Source organism: Tachypleus tridentatus, chromosome 11 (assembly GCF_004210375.1).
Source record: "Tachypleus tridentatus isolate NWPU-2018 chromosome 11, ASM421037v1, whole genome shotgun sequence".
Lineage (NCBI taxonomy): Eukaryota > Metazoa > Arthropoda > Merostomata > Xiphosura > Limulidae > Tachypleus > Tachypleus tridentatus.
This window is the reverse complement of record NC_134835.1, coordinates 62,603,775-62,628,120: the sequence shown is the minus strand read 5'-3', so window position 1 is coordinate 62,628,120 and position 24,346 is coordinate 62,603,775. Positions and strand designations below refer to the sequence as shown.

At 29.9% G+C, this 24,346-nt stretch overlaps 1 protein-coding gene across 2 annotated transcripts in view; it reads left to right on the top strand.

Moving 5' to 3' along the window:
• The window catches only part of LOC143232292 (uncharacterized), a 44,922-nt gene that overhangs the window by 10,621 nt on the left and 9,955 nt on the right, over nucleotides 1-24,346 (top strand). Inside the window, exons 4-9 of one of the 2 annotated variants that reach the window (XM_076467519.1) lie at nucleotides 3,271-3,330; nucleotides 6,509-6,572; nucleotides 7,289-7,369; nucleotides 14,303-14,391; nucleotides 14,809-14,843; nucleotides 21,939-22,021. In XM_076467519.1, coding sequence (XP_076323634.1) covers nucleotides 3,271-3,330; nucleotides 6,509-6,572; nucleotides 7,289-7,369; nucleotides 14,303-14,391; nucleotides 14,809-14,843; nucleotides 21,939-22,021 — 412 coding nt within the window. Of the gene's footprint in view, nucleotides 1-3,270; nucleotides 3,331-6,508; nucleotides 6,573-7,288; nucleotides 7,370-14,302; nucleotides 14,392-14,808; nucleotides 14,844-19,708; nucleotides 19,753-21,938; nucleotides 22,022-24,346 lie in introns of those variants that run through there. The other variant, XM_076467520.1, reaches the window with a different exon arrangement.

Below are 24,346 nucleotides of genomic sequence, written 5' to 3'. Positions count from 1 at the left end.
GTGCCCACCCTGTCTTTGCTACTCGACACACCCTTGGAGGTTGTAGCCATCCGTGTTTCCTTGGGTCATACCATCATGTTCATTCTCTCTACCTGTCATCTGGAGAGACATGATCAATCAGACCTTGATGCTCTCCTTGAACAGTTGCTGTCTCCCTTTTTAATCCTGGGGGACTTTAATGGATGTCATCCCTTCTGGGGAAGTGCTGATATTGATAGAAATGGCCACTTTGTAGAGTGTATGCTCTTTTATCACAACCTTTCTCTTTTCAATACTAGTTCTTCCACTTACTTCTATGCACCTAGTCAGTCCTTAACTGCTATTGATCTTTACTGCTTCCTTTAGGATTGAAAGAGGAAGTTGTTCTAACTAGACTACGCATTGGTCACAGTTTTTTATCTGGAACTGATGCACAGGTGTGTAGTCTGTGTAACACTCAGATCACAATAAGCCACATTTTATTTTCTTGCCATGTATGACTCTCAACAGTGGCACCATTTTTAACATGTTCTGTCCCAAAGTTTGTCCATAACGTTAAACAGTGTTATTAGTGATAGTGACACTGTTCACCTTGGTAAAGTTTTTAGTTTTTTAAAGGCCATTAATCTTTTTAATGCCATTTAAGTTTTTTAATTTATACATTAAACCTTTTTTAATGTGGTTCCCTTCTAAGAATCAAAGTACATCTAGTTCAATTTGAAATTAGAAAATGGCCGTAAAGTCAAATAACTCAAAACCAGGAGGACTTCAGGTGACTAACGCTGCTGTTTGAACAACCCATTAGTCATCATGGCAAGTTATTATTAAAAGTTTGCTCCACGTATTTAAAACTTTTATTACATTACTTTTTGAAGATGGCCATATGTCAAATAACTTGGAACCAGGACTGGAAAGGCCAACTTCAAGTGACTGATGGTGGTTTTTATACTTACCTATTAGTCTTCCTGGTGAGTTATGATAATTATAATTATGCTACAGAAAGCCCTTTACGACTTCTATTACTATAATTTTTCTCTTAACATTGTAGACTAGATTTAAACATTGGTTTTATGCTATTAATGTTTTTTTAAACTTTGTTTTGTTTTACCTTAATTTCCTTTTATGAATTTTACTAATTTTAATTTTACATTTTTACTGGATGTGTGGCATAGATAGCCTAGCTGCTTTGTGTCATAAAACACCAAATCAACCAACCAACCATTTCATACATGTTGCTTGTGTTAACTCTCTATCACTCAATTAGCTTCATGATCATCAATTCTGTGAATTTTCTTTGAGGTTAATATTGTGCCCATTTTCTATGTGGTTCTATCCATAGGGTAAGGTGGTTATGCTTTTCTTCAAAGGCCATCCATATCTGTGTACTGGGACCCAGAAGGTGGCATTGCACTTCATCCTCTCTGTGGTCCTATCCAGAAGATAATGTTGAATGAGGTAACAGTTCTCCCTCTTATTCATCACCTCAAGGAGTTTAGTGGCCTGAGGATGATGTTGTACAGTGGTATGACAGTCTGATTGAGTTTGGTGTAACCAGCCACATGAGCATCTCTCTTACTACCATCATTCAGACATTTGACTTCTGGATGTGTGGTTTCATAGATCAATTTGCACAGTATATACTTCCATTCTGCTGACCATGAGGTGAAGACAGCATGGCCCCTTCTCTTACCGTGGAGTGGATTTTAGATTCCAAATACCATTTGTTTCTGGACTAGTGATGACTTGTCTCATATGGTCTGTCATGTCCTAATCACTTTACACCTGGGAGCTTGTCCATTTTAGCTTTCCCTCACATAGTATTGATGTTATGATATACTGTAGTTCAGATTCTAATCCAACTATGTCTTTCCAATTTGGTTGTGCTCCATTTTTTTGCCTGTGTAAATGACACCTCTTTCTACACTGGGGGCAGAGTATATCTGGAACAGATGTGGTCCATTTTCTCATGTACACTGCCACTGGTATCACAATTCTAGGAGTTCTTCAGACACTTTTGAAAGATGCTTATTTCTTTATTTCATATCAGTCCAACCACTTATTCAATGTGGGATAAGAGCTATGTATGTTGAAAGAGGTAATGCACTATATCAGAAATTATAATTTATCTATGTATAAAATGTATTTCTAATAGGATGTTTATCTCCTGTCACACTTCCTACCTTTCTTTTCCTGCTATAAAATCTGTTATTTTTCTATGTAAATTCAAAATAATAGTTCAGTAGAATTTAATATAGGAGGGTGTATTGTATTCATATTAGTAGAGCATTGTCACATGATTATTTACATGTGAGATAAAGCTGAAAGACAATGATTGTGGGAGTGCAAGGTTTGTGGTATGCAAGAAATATTTTTTACATGTAGAGGGGACCACTGAATGAGAATAGTGACACGTTTTAAAAGAGGTATGTACCTATTGGAAATACATTTTTGGTATAGAAAAATTATAACTTCTAGCAGGAAGAATTCTGTATTCTCGACTTAGGGAAGTTTTGTGATTTGTGTGAACTTGATAAGAAAATAGGGAGAGGAGCGATAGTAATGTAACACATCAATTTGTCAATCATTTAAATAAAATGCATGTGGAATAAATCAGAATTATTTTATAATTCAATCTTCTTGGTATACCTCTTTTATTACTGGCTAAATGTCTTAAAATCCTGGCAATAACACATGCATTTAGATTGAGATGGTTAAGTGTAAGTTAAATTAAACTTGATTGCTGTCCTATTTGACAACATCTATCTGTTAACATTTCTGCATTACTTGAACTGTTTCAATGATTGTAGAAAAGTATGTATTATGATGACAGATTGATGAGTAATTAATGCAAAATAATCATAACAAAGGATAGAGTTAGAGGAAAAGAAACTGACAAATGTGTAAAAAAATTGTTTTCCATAAATTTTGCTTGAAAAAATGGTAGAACTTGCCATAAGTATTTGGAAATGGAGACATTTTAATTCTTATTCATTTTAAAACATAATTTTTTTATTGTGATGTTTGAAATTTAGGAGCTCCCCACCCCTCCATGGGCTCCATCATAGACCTGGCTGAGGGCCTGCAGTTTCAAGGCTACGGGTTTTTATCCCTCCCCCTTCCAAGCTATGTTCATTCATCCTAGATTCCTTACATTTTTCAAGCTGAATCTAATCACAAAAAAAGCAATGTATATAAAATGTGTGTATTTTTCAATAATAATATAAAATCCTAAAATAAAACCTATAAATGTGCCAAAAATTCAAACTTGTGCTTTCTTAACTTTTCAATACAATGTGATCATCAGAGCCAACGATTAGAGGATATGTCAAAACTTGTGGATCAGCTGAGAAGGTTAGTTATTTAATTTATATATTAATTTTTCATTTGTATTTGTAACTAAAAAATGAAAAATCTTTAATAATCTACATCATTTCATGTATTGAAATGAAACTCTGCATTTCCTTTATCTAGTTTTTTATAGTTTTAGATTTATGGATATATCAAGTGTCATATGAAATGTGCTTGTAACAGACTTATATGTTTTGACAGTGTAAGTGTTATAGCATAAATTTTAATTGAAAACTAACACATTATATAAAAGTAACTCAATAACATTTTCCATAATCACCATAATGAAATGGTAGTTATTAGATAAATAAAATGAAATTATAAGCAGAAAGGGCATAATATTTTATAAAGATAAGATTTCATATTATATTTAATAACAATTAGACCAGTTTTAATTATGACAGTATTTTATTTGTACAATGTAGTATATTGAAAATATAATTAAATATGAAGGTCTGAATCAAAGCTTATAGCATTGGATTTGTAGATCCTTGCTAACTTGTGATCCTGACTGTGGGCTGTTTGTGTCTGTTGAAAATTGCTGAATTCCAGGATAACAATCTCAGCCTCCATTTTGTCATCTTTGCTGCCTATCAGTTCTACATTTTAATTTTAATCACAGTTAAAATCTTAGAGCCCTCCTAAGTTCAAGAACCTAAGTCTATGAACTGTTGTTCAGAAACCCTCTGGTTACTACAACTATTAGAAGCTAACTCTAGGTAAATGTAATCCACATGAATGCACCAAAAGGATTACAGGTATCCTTGAACACTCCAGTTGGGGAAAGTTTATTTCCATTTGAAACTAAAAACCTGTCACCTTAAAAGAAGGAATGTCATAAAGTATGAGGATCAGTGAGTCTTGAAAGTAGTCTTTGAAATAATGAAGAGACCTTAATGTATATCAGAATGGCTGATATGGGTATTAACACTTTTATTGATAAGGAGGGAATAATGTTTCAACCTTTCTAGGTCATCTTCAGGTTAAGATTTTTATTTCCAGTGGGTTTCTCCTCATCAAGAAGAAACCTTAAATTTAGTTCTTGTAAAGATGTACAAATATTACATTATTATTTCACACCATAATTCTTTATGCTTGATTAATTGTAACCAGAGGCTTGTATGAAGTGTAATTAAATTGTAATTACAAAGAAGTGTTTGTGTGTATACAGTTTCTACTGAGATTAACATTTAATTCAGTAAAAGTATATTTTGAACACAGGATAGTTGTAGAAATACTGATAGGTAGAAAACAAACATAAACATTACATGTGAAAATTAATTTCTCATATTGTTTTCATTGTGAGTTTGTAAAGAGCTTACATATTATTATTAACCCTTTTGCTACTGGTTATGGGTCAAAGGCCATGTCATCATGTTTGTTGACTTGCATTCAATATTTTATTGAACTATTATTTTATAAACTTATATTAATAAGTTTGGAATAAAATTGTAGATTATAATTCAAACATTAACATTATGTATGGGTTGATTTCTTAATTTAAAAGTGTTCTTTTAATATTTACATCTAAATTCAACTCTTTCCTTTTTTTGAAATGATCCCTTATATACACTTAATGCAGTATATGCCTAATTAACCAATCAACAGCTTAAAATGTCCCCAGAGTGGTTTTCTCAGCCATTATAATCAGTGGAGAGGCTAACACATTCTTTCAATCCAAGTTTTCTTGGAGGTAGGCTAGTGTCTTTAATTTGCTTGAAGTTTCACATCTTTTTAAAATCTAAATGCATCTCGGTTACTAAGCTTAATAAATTATAATGGAATACTATGGTATCAGTGTAGTTATTTATGATTTTATGGTTATTCAATTGTGTGTATCTGTATATTATTTATATATATATAAATTGTTTGATATCCTCCATGTGTGAAATTTCAAAAGGCTTAGCAACGTATGTCCAGTAGCAACAAAGTACAAATGTCATAGTGAAAATAGATAGTTTGCTATACTTTTTTATTTATTGTTCTATATTTTAAGAAACATAAGTTTAATAATTTACTTCTCAATAGTAATAATCTATATACATATGTACATATAATAATTGATATGTGACTGTATATTACAAAATATTAGTCCTCTAAAATACAGCCAAAACATGGGATACTAAAGGTTGGTTTTATTACTTGATACATAACATGAGTGCATGTACACCACATCAATGCAGTTTATGTAATGTTAGTTAGGTAATTAGAATAAAAAGAAACATTATATATTTAAATATGCAGTGTTATGAGACTCAGTCTACTTATACTAAACATTTGTATTTTTATTTTATACTATGTAGTCATTCTAGTATGAAAAAAGCTTAATTTGTATTTATTTCCTAGTTGTTGTTTTTTTATAATTACGAGGTTGGTTAAGTGATAGTCCCACACATAGAGTACATAAAATAACATAAACTATAAAATCATACTGGAAACAAATGTTTGAAATGTATTTAGGAGGTTTTAGAAATTACACAAACAATATTTGAGATTTATGGGATAAAGTATAGTTTTTTAATCACAACGTGAAATCACTTTGCATTTAGACTAGTAATGAAACAGACTTTATTTTCACAAAATCTTTTGTAAAAATATTTCATTAAAAATTTGATTTTTTAGATACAAAATACTTGTAATCTTTACTAAACATCTACCAAATTATGTGAAGATACACCTGCTGTATCAAACCTAATAGTACAAATACTTAAATGTGTGTAAATATATGGATGAATTCATGTTTGTTATATTCAGCTTGTAGTGAAAGGGCTAAATATGGTATTGTGTATTTATTTTGTTATAAGTAGATGAGACTACCTTGTTAATTTAAAGACAGTAAGTCTGAAAGTTACTGCACATCAATAAATGTAGTTTAATGATACTTATAAGAGTCACATAAAGATAAATAAAAAGTAACATTAATTAAATATTAGAAAGAACTATGTTTTTTTTAAATTCACTTAATTTTTTATCAGTTGTACATAATGACACTTTTGGTTATTTTGTTCACAATTTTATGAACAAACTGTAAGATTTATTATGTATGATTGAAAAAAAAATTTGTCTATAAAAAATGTACACCTTTATATTCCCAAAAGTGTAACATACGTCTTCAAAATAATTGTGTAATTGGGGTTGAAAAAATAACCATGTTTATTCTTATTTCTTAAATGCTTTATAGTGACTGTTCCAAGTATGAGGCTGAACTCAGTCAAACTTTACAAGAAATGGAGCCACTGAAGAAGGTTTGTAAAATTCTTAGTTTAAATGATTAACTACATCTTTTGATTATTTTGATAAACAACTAATATGCTTTTATAATGTAAGTTACTGTTAATATGTCTGAAATGCATTTGAAATATATCAAAGAATAAATATCAGAAGATAAAGTGAAAACTATTCTCTGCTTGAAAAAGATGCAGTTTCCACAAGGTTCCTCATGGTTTATTGGAAGTCATGAACCATGGGATTTCATTTGTTTTAGAAAGAAGGTTATCTTTTCAATCGGTCTGCAACTGTCTCTCCATCATTTTCAATGTGTTGCATAGAAGTAAGTAGCATTTTTGAAGTTAACATTTTCCTAGTGCTGGTGCACTACATGTAGGCATGAGAGTTTGTTTAAGGTTTATGACCTGCATAGAAAACTTTGGCAGTTGCACTCAAGTTAATAGTTTTTAATAGTGCAGAGAGGTAGGCATTTATTTTAAATACACTTTCAGATAAGAAAAATGTTAACTTTTTGGGTATCTTTTGCCAAAGATAATGTATTTTATTAAAGTGAGGTAGATATTTCTAGTTAATTAGAAAATTAAGTTATATATTAGTTATATATATTGTCATTATCTGATTACTTAATTTTATGCATCATTATTGACTTCAAAAAGATTTCCATTCTTTTTCTTAAACCATGTTTTAATTTTCAAATTTTTTTAGAAATCATATTTTGTGTTTTACTTTATAGTCATACAGTGAATTTGAAGAGACAAGACTAGAAAATGAAAGAAAGCTAACAACTATTCAAGATAAATTAGCAGCTTCAGAAGTAAGGAGTCTTGTGCATTTATATGTAGAATTGATTTGTGTTATTTGGGTAAATTAATGTAAAATAAAAGATTTAACATATGTATGTGAACAAATGCAATAAATAATTAATTTATCCATTGCAGTTATGATTAGTTATTAATCTCTGAATATTAAAATATCATATAATTCCAAAATAATTGTACTGAATACAGTGGAAAAAGAAACAATTATTATCTTGTATTATTGACAAGTTGTTCAATATTCAAACTATGTGTATATGTTTGAGATATATATATTAACCCTGAAGGAGCTAGAAGGCAAAATGGTTTAAATATACATTACTTTATATATATCTGAAGTCTAAAGATAATTTTTCGTTAATTATATGTTTGTATAAAATATGTTTGTATGCACTGGGAAAAGTTTTATTTAATATTTCCATCTTGTTCATTGTTGAATTACATATTATTTCTAATTTCTTTTAATTTGCAGTTTCATCATATTATTGGTGCAGATGTTTGTAATTCAAAAGATCACCAAAATTAGGCTTCATATGCTTTTTTATATGCTGCTGCAGTTGATCCTATTATATTCTCATCCTCATTAATTATAAATATATTAATAAACAATGTAAGAGTGTTGCAGTTTATTAATTCTGTTCTTTAGCTTGAACAACTGATTTTAAAGCTATTTTCATTGAAATTTGTGGATTATTTGATTTCAAGATATTTTTTATTTTATTCCCCCCAAACGTAATGTTTTTTTACCCATTTATGGAAGACTTACATAGAAGGGCAGTTTTGGAGTGTCATAACCTAATTTAAGTTGGGTATACACACCATTAAAAAATAATTTTGAAATGCTGTTAGGTAGTGACAGATTAAAGTAATTATTTTAATAGCACATTTTTAATGTTCTCATTATTTATGAAAACAGTGGTAGCCACTAGCAATTTGGTAAGCTATGTAAGATATGTTTATCAAACTGATGTCACATTTAACTGGAATAAAACTGTCAAAAATGACTGTACAATCATGTATATATTTATTTATTATACATTTTTATTTCTAAATAATTACTCAAATTGTTAATGTCAAGATATAAAGAAATAACAAATTTGGGTCCATTTCTTCTTCAATTGTAAACTTGATACAAGGATACTGTTTGTTTAGATATTCTAATCATAAGATCACATGTTAGTTCCTTAAAATAACAGCATACATATGGTATTTAACATGTTTAAAACTATCTGGACAGTTATTCAACTTTTTTTTAATACCAATACAACAGTATTATAACCAAGTATGCTGTTATATGAATTATTTCCTGCAAAGGAATGTTAATGTAGGAACTCAATAGCAAAACTCTCAAAATAAACTTGTTCATTAAGTTGTAAATATGCCAGTTGTTTTCATTCTTTCCCACTGCTTTAAAAAAATAATTTTTAAAAACTTGCAATTTTTCTGCTAAAGTTAAATACAGATATAAAATTATTAGTGACAAAGTACACAAAGATATTAGACTGGTAGGTTTTTTTCTGTGCTATTTCATATAGTTTACCAAAAGTTTACAAAAACAATTATTCCATTAGGCCAATACTTTTGACTATATGTGCCTATCATGAGAAACTTGAAGGATTATGAATTCTTTAAACATACACATTTAGACCAAGAATGCGACAGGATTACAGATGAAAATAACTTTTAATTAACAGGTAATTTCATCACAGTACAAGATGTAAGAATCAAAGAGAAATTAACAATCTAGAAATTTAAACCAAAGTTAAATTTTGATTAATTAGCAATAGAAATCACTGTAAAATTGACAGAATGAACATGCTATTATTATGTCAGTAAACCTTTTAAACAAAGTATTTTAATGGATTTATTTTTTAGCAGGTAATATACTTTATATACCCTTCTTAAGTGTTTTATCCATAGTTACTTAGGTATAAATTGATTTTCATTTTAAATACTTACCAGAATATTTGATTTTAATATTTAATTGTATTCCTAGTTATTTTTGAAAAAATTACATAAACAGTTACTTCTAAACTAACAGAGACATTTGTACAAAATTATTTTATGGGTATTATTTTTCTGTAATACTTTTAAATGTACTTCTGATACAGAAATGTTTAACTATGAAATTGCAATATGTATAGATTTATCCTGTTTGTTTTTATCAGTTTGAAACCATTTCTAAGATACGAAAATATTTTACCATAATTTTGAAATTGTTTTCAAATTAAAATAAATATTTAAACCATGTTACTTCTAATTTGTTTTTACCTCTGTTGTTTATCATATGTTTTAAGATATACTTCAGTGAAACAAAAATCTTAATGATGGAAGAATTATTGTTATTGGTTTAAATTATGTTTCAAACTGAAATATTAATTTACGTCTAGCATATAGAATTTTGTAATATACAGGGTTTGTAGTGGTTCTCAAAATGAGTGTTATTTCAAAATACTATCTTCCAAACATGGAAGATCATGTAAATTTATCAAAATTGGGCAGTGCTAAATCTAAAGCATTATTTGCGCAGTCATGTGATCTTTCAGTGCAAAGTAGTTTTGGCAATCGACAGTATTGGGAACTTTCATGTCAGTGTGAGTTGTACAAGTATTTATTAGTGTGGCATCTTGTAGTTTTCATTGTTCCAAAAAGTGCTACTCTGTTGCATGCACACAGTACTAGTTGCAAAATGGTAGCTCATTGAATAATTTTTCTGTTTCTCATACATAATAATATTTATAATATTTAAAAAAAAAGAGAACCTTTATTGGTGAAGCACATGTGGACTTTTGTTGTAGAAAAGTTGCTTGCACATAGTGGATCTCGTGCTTGTTCCTTGTCTGCTGTGTTTTTATTTTATTGTTTAAATTGGAAAAAGGTTTTGAAGGTTATGGAATTTTTTCATTCCAGAGGCTATGAACCCTCGTATATCCTGTGAAGTCTGTTTTTGATTCTTTGGAATCTATGCAATTTCACTTCCACTGATAAGAAACAGCCACATTTATACATTTATATTTATGCAGAAAAGGACTTTTCCTGAACTATTTGGATTAAGGATGGCTTAATGGTTATTGCACTGGGTTATCTGTGGGTTTGTGGTTCACTTCCTGGTACTTCAACATTCTTGAAAATGGTTAAATCTCAGTATTTGATTGGAGTGCCCAAAGTGTTGAAAACAGTTAAATCTCAGTATTTGATTGGAGTACCCAAAGTGTTGATGTTGGTGCCCTTCTTCTTGAAAATTTGAAGTAGCTGGTGTAATTAGCTTTTCAATAGAGTTGTGCAAATTTACAAAATGAACAAGTTTCTCAAGTGTTCTTTTTTATTTCATTCTGTGGTAGACTTCTATCTTGATCTCTGTCTTTCTCTTTAAATTGAATTATCTTTTTTGGTTCAGTATTATACCTGGATCAAAATCAGAAAGTGCTTTTTTGTGCCATAGTTCTTTTACTTTACACTTTCAAAAAAACTATGAGGGCATTATGATATTATAGTTAATCCCACTATTTGTCAGTAAAAGAATAGCACAAAAGTTGGTGGTGGGTGGTGATGACTAGCTGTCATTCCTCTAAGCTTTCACTCCTAAATCAGGGGCAGCTAGTGCAGATTGCCCTTGTTGAGCTTTCCACTAAATTGAAATCAAACCAAACTTTTTTAAAAATCTGTTCTGCAACACTTTCTCCTTCTCAGTGTAGAAGTTGGTTTCTCTGGTATGAAGAAAGACAACATATGGTCATGTGTTAGATCAAAAGCTGCATACATAACTATTTCTTTTCTACTGTTGTGTTATTTTTGTTTTGTTTTCATCATACCAGTTAAGAATGGTATGCCATCCTTATCATTGCAATGGAAGATAATTTTGTACATTTCATAAGAGTCGGAAGTATTTCTAAAAATTAAAAAAATTGAAATGATAGAAGAAACTTAAAATAACACTACATCACTGTTACATTAGCTTATTGTCTATCTACGGTTATATAAATATTCAAATTCTTTTGTATTTCTCTAAATGATTTCTGTAACAAACTTCTTAAGACTAAGTATCATAATTACAGTTATTTTTTCTTTTGTTTATTTTATGTCATTGTAAAACAGTAAGATTGAGACACAAGTTTCTTTTATGAAGTTTTATAAGTAACATTTGTCATAATAATATCAGAAACTTGCAAAACATTTGTGGTCAAATTGATATATTTTTTGCAGCAGGTCTTCTTTAAGTATAGGATTACTACAGTAAATATTTTGGATAGTAAAGTGGATGCATATTTTCAGGACAGACAAAAATTCAGTCAGTTCTCGTTAATTTTCATTACACCATTGTAGCTTATGCATGTAGTATACTAAATGAGTGAGTTTGATGTTTGGTGTAATGATTCTATCACTGTATTTTTGCTTTCAAAGTAAACACATGAATATTTATTTGTACCATATAATAATTTTTAATATGACCCTAAATATTTAACAGTTACAGCCTTTTACTACTTAATTTGTTAACCTGAGATTTTTCAACATGTGCATTTCACAAATAATGCTTTTTATCATTATTTACTGAACTCTTATTTCAAGTGATTTAGTTTTCAAACATTAATATGAGGTTTTATTTTACTCTTATACAGTGGTAGTAATTAGACAGCACTGAATAAACCATTATTGAAAAAGAAAATAATCTCATTAAAAAGTTGAAAAACAAACTGTTTTAGATCTCTAGCTATTTAAAATATAATACTATAACAATATGAATTGAAATCCTTTATTTTTTCTTCTTCACAAACTGTTAAGGATATACTTTTTTGCCAGCATAAAATCATGAAGTTTCTGCTTTGTAGTATTATCATGCGTGCCATTTTTCCGCTGAAACACGGATTTCCGCGGTTTTCAAACGGCCAACGATCACCCACGAGATTCGTGTAAATTCAAGGAGAAAATATGAGTGATTTGGGGGCCGGGTATGTGGTTTTTGAGGAGAAATCGTATTTTTTCAATGTTTATTGCAGAAAAACAAAAATCTGACCGCCATCTTGGAGGCAATCTCGTTGCAGGTTTCGTGGTCTGGTATCGTGTGCATACCAGATGATAAAATATTCTCTACGCTCCAAAGAAACAACAGCGATTGAAATGTTTAAAAGGAAAGATGTTCATTTTGATCCTGTAGACAAGAGAATGTGTAAGGACATTAGATCAGCAGCTTCAAAGTATACCTCAAAGCTGAGGGAGAATCTGAAAAAAAGAGGCAGAAAGACTTGAGGCCTATGGTTCTGTGAAATCTGGCCCAGCCACCTTGGCTAAAGAAAAAGTCCAGAAAGTCGCAGAGGCACAGAGAGCTGCCCATTCAGAGAAGGAGAGAAAAAAAGCTCGGAAGAGAGCACTGGAAACCCTTGTCTCGAAAAAGAGGAAAGTAGCCAAGATTGATTAAAGGAAATTAAGTGATTTGAAATTTGACTGTAATTTATGCAGCAGAGCAGAAGTTGATATCAGTGACTGAAAAACATTTTATTATTATCTGCAGCATACAGTGCCAGTGGTTTATTTTAAAGCATATCATTAATTTTATTTTGAAGCAATGTCAAAGCTTTCCTTGATTTGTATTGTGAAAGAATGAAAAATATACTGATATTGAGGTACCAGTAATTTACTGACAAGATTGTATAGATGAACAAGTTTTACTGTAGGTAGTCATGTAGAGTAATTTTAAGTAATTTGAAATTTTAATGGAATACATGCAGCAGAGCAGTAGCTGTTGATGTCAGTGACTGTACAAAATTTAATTTCTGAGGCATATCACTGATATCAGTAGTTTAATATTGAACCATATCAGTAGTTGAATTTTTAAGCAATGTCATAGCTTTCCTTCATATGCTGTTTTAGTTTGTATTGTCAATTTGTGAAAGAATGGAAAATTCACTGACATTAAGGTACCAGTAGTATAATGACAAGATTGCATAGATGAACAATTTGAACTGTAGGTAGTCATGATTAGTCAAAAGAGTAATTTTATGTGATTTGAAAATTGTATGGAATATATGCAGCAGAGAAGTAGTTATTGGCAATGACTGTAAAACATTTAATTGGCAGCATACCAGTAGTTGATGATGATGATGTTATTGATGACAAAAGGATAATAATGAAATGATTTGTATTTGAAATATTTACTGAGTTATTTTGGCTTTATTAACTCATATTATTATCATATTTTGATTTAGAAAAAAATTAAACTGAATAAATAGCAAATAAACAATCTTAAATTTCATTTATTTACTTTTTATTTTATTTGTTAATTTTAGATAATTTGATATATCTTCTAAAATGAATGCAAATTAAAGAATAAATCAATCTGCTAAAACTGTAAATGAAAGTTATAGTTTTATTAGTTTGATTTAGTCTTTAATTTCATTTTGTTATTTTATATGATATATATTGTGTACTTTTCCAACATTGTAATGTCAAAAAACATAAAGAAATTATGTCCCAGATTGCACCAAATCACACCAAATAGCATCCATTTTTTAAAAATTTCCCAGGGGGGCATGCCCCCGGACCACCCTAGTCAGGCGTGCTGTGCCGAGCTCTGGCGTCAGGCTATATACCTTTTCCTCTTTTTTTTTATAAATGTCATTGGCATGCCTGTATTATGCATAATGTTTACTCCATAATTTTCAGTTATCAAAACATCGGTTATCTTTATTAAATTTGAAATAATAATATTTGTAATTACCTTTTCATTGCTAGAACATGGCAGAAGTGACCTGATTTGCTTTGTATTTTTAAAATGTTTTATCATTTAGTAAAATTTTTTATAATAGGTATAGAGAATGTATCATTATAGGTAAGAAGTTGCATGCTTTTAGGTGTTTCTCTCTTGAAAGAATATAACATTTTATATTTAAATTCAGATATTATATAAAGTGGTAATAATGTTTCATACCCAATTTCAGGTGCTTGTGCAGCAATATAAACTCCATGTACAGTCATTAGAACAAAACAGCAAACAACAGAAATCTTTTGATGTTTTAGAGAAACAATTGTAAGTTAATAACTATTTTGTAATCATGATTTTTTGTTAGTGCTATTACATACTTATGAGTTAAAATCTCTAATATTAACTGTCAATAATTTTAAAATAAATTTAGTTTTCTTTGTGATCATTTCAAATAACAGCAAATACCTAAATTTCACAGTTTTTACTTATTATATTCAAACAGTCATATTCAGGTGTGGCAAGTTTTTCTTAGAAAATGGTATTTTAGGAAAATTTTGTATTTTCTTTGACTTAAACATGCATTGATGATGACCTCAAGGCTTTAGTAACAATTACAGCTATATTAATGGATATTTTAAGATGGAATAAAGTCCAGAAGTTTACAGTTATTTTTACAAATCAATTATGAACCAAATTGAATAAAACTGTTTACATTTTTTGTATTTTTCTTCTTCTTTCCAGAAAGAAGAAAGACAAAGAACTAGAAAGAGCTAAAGGTTAGTAAAATTTAAGCACTTCAGTTTCCTTATTATTTATAATTTTATTATTAGTGGTGTTTGTCATGTAAGATTGTAGTTTTATTTTTAATATCAAAACCTTTTTTTATGTTTGTGCAGACCAATTTATTGTGCATTAGTTAATAGTTCTGCAAACTTTTAATTGTATATTGAACATTATTGTCTCATTAGACTGTTTTTTTCACACTTTGTATGATTTTTGTTTTAAGATGTGTTACACTCTTGGCATAAAGCATTGTTTTATCACTAGTCCCCTTTCTTATTTTTTTTTAGTAAATGTTGTGGGAATTAAAGAAGGCATTTCTTTTCATTTCTATTGGAAACCATTGATTTTTTTGTTAATATTATTATTTGGATGATACATCTGACATATTCCAAAATGATCTACTATCTCTCTCTCTCTATTTTGGTTTAGATACTTCACTTTCTTATTGTGACAACGTACTGGTGGTATTATTTCTCCCAGTGATTGATATCATATATTTACTTATCTTGGCACCTCCTTTTTCTTTAGTTCTTTTATTGTTCACTAAATAAAGAAATAAATAAATAACAGAAAGTCTTATTGCCCGTTTTTTTCAACAGACTAATCCATCTACTGTTGACTCTTTCCAGATAGGTCATAGATTAAACGCCATGTCATCGCATTTGCTGCTGACTCACTTTCAAAATTTTATTGAACTGCTATTTAATGTATCTCAGTTACTAAACTTGATAAATTATAATGAAATTCCATGATATTAATATAGTTATTAATTATAGTTACTCAAATGTATATGCAAAAACGTAAAAATATTATTTTGTTTCACATCCACCATGTGTAAAAGTTCCTAAGGGTTAGCTACCTAAGACAAGCATAAACTAAGTGCAAAGGTCAAAACAAGAGAGGATAATTGTTTTACTTTATAGAAGTGTTTGTATTTATTAAAACAAAAGGAGCATACAAAATATTAACTTTATACTGAACTCAAGCATTTCCACCAAGTTTTTGTTGTAGTAAATATGAAGATTAATAACATTTTGATGTATAACCCTTAAACAGCAGAAATGTTGTAGGTAGCAGCTCATCACAGTTGTAAAACATTGGTGAAAAAAAATTCTTAAACATAATCTTTAGCATTTTTTTATGAATTTTGAACAAAGTATGAAAGAAAATGAAAAGTATAATAAAGACTTGTTTATTACAAGTTCAAATGTTTTTTAGGGTATGAAAATCATGAAAACATTCTCCAATGCACAGTGCTACTGTATATTCTTTACACCAGGTAGTAACCATCTTTCACTTCTTTTCTTGTTGTATGCATACATACATGACATTGTCTTTGTCCACTTTTTCAATATATAATACCTTTTCCAAGGTGGTCTTTCATCAATTGCTTGACCACGATCTTTGGGGACATCTACATCACTTGCAGAAAGATAATCATATCTACTACAATTTCTGTCTCACAGTCACATAATACAAAGATCTTTATTCCAAATATATGTCATTTTCAAAAGAAAAAAGCAAAATCTTTTATGGTGGTTATGAGATCAGTCAAATCTACTGAATACATACAAATATTCCAATTTGATAGTGAATTTTTTTTTTCTTATAAAACATTTGATAATTATCTGGAGGTTATAAAGATTTTTTTGTGTGAAATTTGAAACTTTTTTGACAGATAAAAGTATTTTTTAATCTTAATATGAAAATTATTCTGCATTTTAAGTAGTCAACATTTTGAAAGAAAAACATTTTGTGAGAAAATCTTCAATTATATAATTTTCATACTTAATTCAAAAACCTAATATTTTGTGTACAAAAGCCTTAAAATATTTGTTAATAACCTGCAAAATTTTGTAAACATATCCATACATTAACATAAATCGTAGTATAATTACTCTTAAGTATACTTTACAAGCTGGGTGTATTTCACCCAACCCATGATGAAAGGGTTAAGGTTTTTTTTTTATGATTTCTCGAAGCCTTTGTTATTATGTTATATAGTGTGACCGTACTGTATCAGTTCATTGGAGACTTCTTACATCAGTTGTTATTTTAATATTCAGCCAAGGAATTTTTTTTATTTTATTTTTATTCTTTCATCTTAGTTTTTTTGTCCATATTGGATGTTATTAGTGACTCCATTTTAGTTTGCTTACCAACATTATTCACTTTATTTATTCATATTTTCTTGTTTGGCATACTTTTCCAAAACATACCTCCTCTCACCTTTACAGCTATTACTCGACTGCCAGGGTTTCTTTTTTTGTTTACCTATGCATTAGTCAGTTTTTTATCCTTTTGCTCCAGTCATTTATACCCCATTTAGTTGCCCTTGCAGATATTTGTCTCATGATACTCTCCATCTACATCAGTGTACCCTCTAAGCTAGTATTGTATATAAGTACCTGATTCAGATAATGTTATTACTTTTTCAAGACTGTACCAATCCCAGTCTCTAACACTGGCTCTTAATGAGGAAGGAAGGGCAGGAGAGAGTCAGTAGAGGTAAGTATTATTGAAAAAACATTTTTAATTTTTCTGTGCCTTCTTTTAGTCTTTTGGCTTCTCAATCCCCCTGTGGGTCAGTGGTGAGTCAGCAGACTTGCAGTGCTCATAACTAAAAGTTTTGTACCAGTCAACTGTATTCAACAGTCTTTAAATGAAATGAAAAACAAAAACAGAGGCTACTGTAGAATAAGCTGCCTTTGATTTGTTTTCTTCTGTTTTTGAGCCTGCACCTTACTTGATGGTTAAAAGGTCTGGGAATGGATATTTAGTTTTCTCTCCATCCACAGGCATTATAGTTTATGTAAAAATGCTTATTTCTTAGCAATGTGAAGGGACAGATCTGACACGGTTGTTGAAACTTTGTTATTTAGCTCACTATGGCCCTGTGATACTAACCCTGAGTAGTAGAACTACAGCTGTCTGGTTGAGGCCTGTGCAGTAGTGATGACAAGTCATAAAATTTCACCATATATGAATTAGGTTCTGGATGAAGAGCATATTTGTTCTGGTGTATTACAGTAAGAATGCCACTTCTACTATTGAGACACCACTCACCTATGTATTTAATTTTTGTACTGATAATGGCAGATTCTAGCTATAAGTGTGAAAGAAGGTATGTTTTGAAAGCTAGCATTTTCTTAAATTAGAAATGTAATTCTAATTATTAAGAATATTAACTTCATCTCTCACACTCTTTTCCTTCTTCCTCATTAAGAGTTGGTTTTAGAAACTGGGATTACCTATTCACTTACCATAAAAGGGTTAAGGGTATCTTATATAGTAAATTGGCACAATTAATAAAGTGGTAAGTCATGCAGGTGTGAGCCATAACAGAATAGGCACATCAGTTGTATGGTTTGTTTCATTTCATTACAGAGAAATCCATCTATATGAAATTTTTTGAAACTTGAGATGAACTTTTTAAATATTATATAGCTTTTGTGTAATGAAATACAGGGTGATTCAGAATTATCCTTTCTATTTTAAAATTTAATAATTAATTAACTATGTAAATAAAACCATGTAGTTTTCACATTTGTAACCCAATTCAAACAGCTTTAATTGACATGCCAGTAGACTTCTACATGTACACTATTAGTGACTTTCAGCAGGTCTAACCAATATCTGATTTCTGACTATATTTGCTGGAAAATGTCCATAGTTACAATGGCAGTGATGTTTGTTATCCTAATCTTTACCACCATGATGTTTGATGCACGTGATACATGATATCCTTAGTATACTTCCATACTTCTTTTCTGTACTCACATCTATAATTATGCTGCATCACAGTCACTTAAATGGTCTCTGCATGTCAAACATCCATTGAGTCTTTTTTTACATGGTTGTTATTTTATGGAGTAACACTACTCACCAAAGCAAGAAAAATATATTAATAAAACCTGTTTGAGTTTGGCTACAAGTGGTTGAAAACTGTGTGGTTGTATTTTCCTAGTTATCTAATTATTAAATTTTAAAATAGGAGAGAAAATTTTGGACCATTCTTTATTTTATTGCTATATTTGATATTTGTAAGAAATCATAGTTTTGAAAAATTAAAAAGATTTCATATTAATATGTTTTAGAGAAACATTTAAAGTTTCTTACATTTGTTGTAGATTTTTAGAACTGATATTTTTATGTCTTCCTACCTTCTCACAACAGTTTCCAATAAAGCTCTTTTTCAGTAAATCTGTAAATTTTAACTTTTTCTCATTCAGAGAAACACTGCTAATAATTTTGATGTTTTTATAGTTACTGGTGTTCAGTCAAGTTAAGACAGAACAGGGCTTCTACACCATGCTACATTTTGTGGATAAAGTAACACCTTCATCCACAAAATGTACATCTTTTTGCTACAAAAGAGAATCCTCTGATTCAGAAATCAGTTGTGATAAAGCTAAGAATATCTTCTGCCACAGCATACCTTTTAGCCCTGGACATCCTTTACAACACATGACACAAAATTTTGTTGTGTTACAGTTAAAATTTATTAAATTAATTTCTGTTTGAGTTGTATTAATGATTATAATGATTACACTGCACAACAATTTTTTTGAAAAGTTTTGTTTTCTGAAAAGTTTTTGCTGACTGTGACAGGTACCTGGTAGGTATGCACAAATGTAGTTTAGGTTTTGCTTCATCGCGTAGGAACTCTGAGAAATAGACAGTTAACTGTTTACCGGCAATAACATATTTAATTGCGTTTATGTTTCTAATACGCTATTAAGTTCAACATAATTAAAAGTGTTTTGCTCCTGATTTTTGTTTGTATTCAATGTTCGGTGCATCACGTTGCAGTATCCAACAGTAGTCAGCAAGCATTGACGGATTCCAGTTGCCCTGATGTTGTTTTTCCATTGTAGCAAAACTGAAGATCTCGATAAAATGGTACGTGATGGGCAAATTTGGATGTGATTTTCATGATCAGCAGCCACAAATCTATAAGGAACACCCAACAGTGTTCAAGAAGCAAAAACGTTGTTGTGTAGTGTTATTGATATTTTAAAGTATATAAGGTTTACATTCAACTACAGTGCAACACAAAAATTCCTGAATTTACCCTAGTTTGACATATTTTTTCAAGGCATCTTTTTTTCCCTATTTTATCTACCATCCCTTAAAAAAGTATGAAATTAAATCTAAGTTACTTTCTTTAAAATTGTCATTGCTCTCACAGACCATAATTTATAGAGCTTTTTGTGTTATTTGATTACATAGCTATCAAATAGAAAATCAAATCCCTCCTACCACACCTACCTATCACATCCTCCATTGCAGGATTAATAGGTCTCTTTCTTGTATTTAATTGTATATGTTACCTATGACCAATAGAAAGTAAACATTTTCATCTCTCAGATGACATGTTGTATAACTTTGCATCCTGAACAGAAAAACATAAGTTTCATTCTGAGAAATACCTTTGTTTCCATGGGAAAGTTATCAACTACTTTGGATGAATTTATAATGCCTGTTGTTGCTTAGTTAGAAAGCCAGAAAAGTTTGTTAGTGAGAAGAAATTGTCTATTTTTTACATGTTATCAGTCTATAATCTTTGGTGAATTATTTAATTAAATGAAAATTATTTTATGCATTAATATTATTTGTATAAGAATATAAGGTAAAGTGTTTTTGACAGTTGACAGCAAGAAAAATAAGATTGGTTAAGTACTTTATTTCTTGTTTTGTGTGTTTATTCTTTATTTGTTATTATGAAAGTAACAAAAATGTAAAAACAGGGGTCTTTTTAGGTTGGTTAAGATTAAAACAGATAAAAGTAAATAATAATAATATAATAAAACTGTTTCATGAGGCACACAAAGTAGTAGTTATGACTAATGTAATTCAATAGCATTGTGTGAGCTGTGCATTTCTCAAGTGATTTATAACAAATAATCACATGGATAGTAGTAAGACACAGTTGAAAGGGTAATAAAGAAATAAAACTGTTTTAAATGTATACTGTTATGAGTTTAAAGCTACTTAGGATAAATGAATGTAGTTTCATTTTGCAATATGAAATCATCATTCTAAAAAAGGAAGAAGGGAAATTTAAGTGTTTTTTCTGGTGGTTACAAGGTTGGTCAAATTGATCAATCCTGTATAGAGATAACGTAGAGAAAATAAGAGGTAAAATATAAAAATTTACTGAGAAGAAAAAGTTTGAAATTATATAGGAGGTTAGTTAGAAAGTACACGTAGGAAATTTGAGATCCTTGAGATGAGAGAAAGTAATTTTAATTTTAATATGAAATTTTAGGTTATGAAAAAAATACCTTTTTTGATGTGAAAGACTTGTAATGTTGACAAAAAAACTGCCAAATGTTTTGAAGATATACACTTTATATTGAAAGTTAGAAGTATTAAATCTATAAAGACTAAATAAGTACAAAGTCAAACTGAGCAAGCCCATGTTGAGAGAGTTAATATGATAAAGAATAAGCATTTGAAATTCATGAAGGCTTACTAACCAAAACCTTGACAAGTTTCAAGCCAAATCCTAAAATTGATGCTTACTTTCATGAGAAAAATGGGAAAATTAGAATCACAGTAATTACATTCAACCACAGACATATGAAGAACTTTAAGGAGTTCAAATGATCTTTTGTGTTTTTGATCTATCTAAACATTGTCTTGGAAATCAATGGCCTAGAAATTCTCTAGGAAGTTTGTTGCAGTGAAAATTGTTGTGTCAGGTAATAGAATGTAATTATAACAATCAGATTGAGCATATTCATTGATGGAGGAAGTGGCTTTAAAGACATGTGTAACAATGTTCATATTCATATAAAATATCAGTAAAGGTAACTAGAACAAACATGCAGCTTGTTGGTGGAATTACACCATTTAACCATTGATTTTATTTCACAATTATCTGTTAGCTGTAAAAAAAGATTAGACCTGAATTTTTATTCCTTCAGAGATCAATGAGAAAAAATATAAAATGCATACTTATTTTGTGTTTATTATTATTTTTTATCTTAACAGTGTTTATTGTATGACTTTTATAACTGAATGTTATAAGTTATTTCTCCTGATTGTTAAAATTTACTTACTGGTTGTTATGTGTCTTGCAGAAAAAAATGTTGAACTTCAGAACAAGCTTAGAAAAGATACAGCACAAATAAGAAATTTAAGAACTAGACACAAGAAGATGTTGGTATGCCAGTTTGCCTTTTTAACATACTTAAGAAATTCATTAAATTGTGTGTTTAATGCATACATTGGAATAAAGAAAAAAATAAATATCTAGATAGTTTTGTTTTCCAGTAGAGTTTTTAGCTTCAAATAGTACTTAAATTAAGGGTTTACTTTTTCATTTTGTATTATATCTAACTGGAAACATTCTGTAATGACAATTTAATACATTTATATAGATTTATATAAGTTGAAAATACTTGGCATGAAAATATATATATATATATATTTTTTTTTTTAATGTATGTAATTGTTACTTAACTTAGCACTTAAAATGTGGTACATTATGTAGTTAAACCTGTATACAGTATTTTGTGAGAAATCATTTTTTCCACTGAACCTGACTAAAGATGCATGTTGGAAATATACAATATTTAGCTAGATTAGTCTGCCACAGTTTTGATCTGATGGTTTTGAGTGCATTTATTGTATTTAATGTGGATAGCTGGCTTATGCTTATGTTGGTGTTTAATTTGGATAGAAAACTTGAATGACTGTAAGTTTTACTTTTGAAAGTTTTAGTATTTAACTTGGATAAAATGTTAGGCTTATCTGTCAAATAATGATAAGTAATAATAAAAACTGCACACACTTTATTATCAGTATGTTATGATCATACTTATCACAACTCATTTTCAATTTAATGTTTTTTTATTTATTTATTTGAAAAACTTCAATACACAAGATGGATTTTTGAGAAGGGGGTCTGGGAAAGACATCAAGGGGCATTTTGGAATAAAAGTCAGAAACCTGACTTTTTAGTGTAATTCAAGTGTATTGAAATCAAAATTTGAGGTTCTGAGGCTTAATTTGGGTTCTTGACCTTCTGATTTGCAGAAAACAAAATGACCACTAAGTTAAGAATTTTAAATATTTTTTTTCTGTTCATTTTGAGTATAGAAAATATTTGGTCATTCAAACCTTGTTAATTTAGAATAAATTAATGAAGAAGCATTAACTAAATAACTTAAGACATATTAGAATTATAATGAATGCAAAATTTTATCACATAGGTCACATTCAGTTACTGATATTTCATATTATGCAAGAAAAATAAATGCTAAAATCTTTACTCTGACAAAGGCTTTGTTTATATAAAATACTGTTTGATATTTTTACACAAGTGCATAGTGAATGTAATACTTAAGTGCAAGTTCTAAAAATTGTTTTTAAAATGTCCAGCATGTAAAATTCATATGGTGGTGTTGCTTCCTAATCTGTAAGCCAGAAATTCTTCAACAGTTAATTCTCATGGCTCACAAAATAAGTTTTATAGAAATAATTAAAACTATTGAATCACCATAAATATCAGTGTGTGTGAGTTTACATGTAGGTAGGGTGGAGGTGTTAATGGATGTTTCTCTGACTATTGTAAGGTGGTTTGGATGTGGTGGATGGGTTTGTGCCTATATGCATGATTAAAATCATCTGTACATTTTTTTTCCCAGGTAGTCATGGTTTGAGCACTAAATATGTTGTGTATTTTCATCTGATTCATATCCAGAAGTTATTATTAAATATATAGATGTTGTTAAAGTCAAGAAAACTATCCTGAAGTCAGACAGAAATATCCTTCAGCATTTCACTACTGTGTATGAGACAGATTGACCAGTAGGTTTGTCCTTCTGCTAGTGCTTCTATCACTTGCAGGGATGAATGATTCACTCTTCTCTGCAAACAAGTCAGTACTGATAGATATAATAACAGAAGGTATTGTTTGTCTTGAAGCTATTGAATTTCATGATCATTCATTTGCCTTACTGTTGATGGACAAGCACAGAGGATTGTTTTAGGAAAGCTTGCCAATGGAATGACTTTTGGAGATCTGGCAAACATATTTGTTAGAGCAGTATTGCAGGCTGGATCTAATAACTAGTGAGTAGACATTCTCTTTAACAGATATAGAGGAGAGAACATCAAGACCACTACCAGGATGTAAAAGCATCAAAGCAGCTCAACCAGTCATGCAAATGATTGAGAGTCATAATGTGCCTTTCCCAAAAACTGGACTAAATTTCTGTCTTTGCAAAGTGAAAAGCAGCCCTTGCACATTTCGTGTCTGAAGAACTGCTTCCTCTAGTGCTTGATGATAAAGAGATTATTGTTACTGGAAGATTCAGAAGGAAACTTGAAGTTAGATCATCAGAGAGAATAACTGATATAACTCCTCTGAGATCCACACATGTAGAAGCTGGCACTAGGCTTGTGCTACATGGTGTCCAGAATGACTGTAATATTGTTGTTATGTCATCTGGGGACAGCACTGTTTTCTTGGTCACAAATTGTA